This window comes from Merops nubicus, unplaced genomic scaffold, assembly GCF_000691845.1.
Source record: "Merops nubicus isolate BGI_N331 unplaced genomic scaffold, ASM69184v1 scaffold22885, whole genome shotgun sequence".
Taxonomy (NCBI): Eukaryota; Metazoa; Chordata; class Aves; order Coraciiformes; family Meropidae; genus Merops; species Merops nubicus.
Window position 1 is genome coordinate 1417 of NW_008609260.1, and position 1944 is coordinate 3360.

At 49.8% G+C, this 1944-nt stretch overlaps 1 protein-coding gene across 1 annotated transcript; it reads right to left on the reverse strand.

Moving 5' to 3' along the window:
- Nucleotides 1–554: 554 nt before the first annotated feature.
- LOC103773191 (glutamate decarboxylase 1-like) lies at nucleotides 555–1715 on the reverse strand (the record flags this gene model as incomplete). Its single annotated transcript, XM_008940549.1, has 2 exons — nucleotides 1505–1715; nucleotides 555–797 (listed from the first exon to the last, which is right to left on the reverse strand). Coding segments are annotated over exons 1-2 (454 nt in total), but the record flags the coding sequence as incomplete, so codon positions are not given.
- Nucleotides 1716–1944: the final 229 nt, after the last annotated feature.

Here is a 1944-nt window from a genome sequence, read left to right on the forward strand (position 1 = left end):
GAGCACAGGCTTTGTTCTAGAGCCTGGCACAGTTCACCCAGTAAAAAAAAGTGATCACAAAGGGGCATTTCTATCTGATTCAGAAGGACCTGGACAGGTGGGGCTCCTGGGTAATGGGCTGAAATCCACAGGGTTCCATTATTGATGATTCCTAGGATTTCAGTCTCTTTTTCATTAAACATCTGGTGAACATAAAGAAGAAAAACTGCAAATTCAGTGTCATTTATGCCCTCATTTACCTAATGATATTGCTCCCCAGAGATACAGACAGCTCACTTTTCATCAAGTGAAAGAGATTATGTCTTAAAAACTTGTTTCTAGGCTCTGCAAACAGCACTGAGCCCTGCTCACCAGGGACAGATGGAGCATCAATAACTTAAGTTTCTCAGCAGAGACATTTCCAGCGCCTGCAGACAGCTGAGGCTCCAGAGAGGTAGAGTTGAGGGTGTGGAGAGGGTGTGGGCTCACTTCCATGGTCTCCAGCCCACTTCCTTCACCTTGGGCCAGAGAAAATTCACAAGAGGGACTCTCCAGAGTAGTGTGCGAGAACCTACCTGTCCTCACTCCATACTTCAGTGTGTCCCGGCAGTCCACCAGGATCTGCTCCAGGGATTCGGGGTTATCCGACAGTTCCAGGTTGAAGCCCTCCATACCCTCCAGGAGCTGATGTGGGTGGTGAAAGTCCAACACTTTGGTGGATCTGTCAAATGTCTTCCTCACGTAGTTGAGAAGAATGTCCACAACCTCCAGCAGGAACTGCACAGTTTGGTCCTCGCCATTCTTGGCGGGCAGCAAATCTGTGGGACAAAACACAAATGTCAGCGCTTGCTTTGGGAGCAAGAGGTGGAGATGAACCAGCCTTGGCTGCCTGCATCACTCCCAGGACCTGGAAGGTGTGACCCCAGCACAGCCTGGATGTGAAACCTGCCGCTTCCTTCGGGCCTCCCAGTCCCTCTCGCCCGGTGGGGAAGAGAAAGCTCATGTCGCCCACAGGAACAACGGGAGCATCTCCAAGGGACCCCAGCCAAAAGCACGACCTTCAAGGCTAACGCTATGCACTGCGGGGCACTCACCTCCCGGGATCAAAAGCATCCCAAATCCACACCTGGCCTTCTTTTGCAATGCCCCTGCCCCTCCCCGCCTTGCAAAGGGGCTGATTTCCCTTCCCCACCCTCCTCGTCAATGGCACCGCATCAGCAATCACAGATAGTTTCATTGCTATTTTACTGAGGAGGAAATAAAACATAAAATTACTCTCCTCCCAGAAGCTGTATCTGGAGTGACCCCAGGGGAGCGACTGGTACTGAGATGCAGAGGATCAGCCTAAAGTACATAAAATTGCATTTCAGGAAAGCTGTACACATCACCAGTGTGGCTCTCGGCAAACACACAGAACCAGGCAAAAGCACGGTCTGAACATGGCTGCGCTTCCAAGGGAGGTGAGGGCAGACTGCTAAGGGACGTGCCCGAGCTAGCGCAAGCAGAAGCTGTAAAGAACATTTACCTCTGGCATACAAATTGGAGAAGTCCGTCTCAGTGCGGCGGAACCTGGATTCCTTCTCGCTATTCTCAGACACCAGCAGGCTCTTGGAAGACTGCCTTTCCTTCAGGGAGCTGACAATCCGGCCCTTGTCTTCCAGGCTGTTGGTCCTTTGCAGGAACCCTACATTGTTATTGCAAGGTGCACAGGTCAGAGTTTTCTCACTTCTCAACATGTTTAGGAATACCTAAAGCAGCTCACTAGACAACCGTTGAAAATGATGTTGGCTCTGGATCTGACTAATGAGGTCAGGAATAAGAGTATTTATGGGGATTATTTGCCTCCAGGAAGGAGAACTCAAAATGCCATCAACTGCAAAAATGCAGCCATGCAAAAAACAAATTTTCGTCATTTAGTGCAGTGGTAAATTCTTATTAAGTCGATCAGACAGATTCCACTTCAGT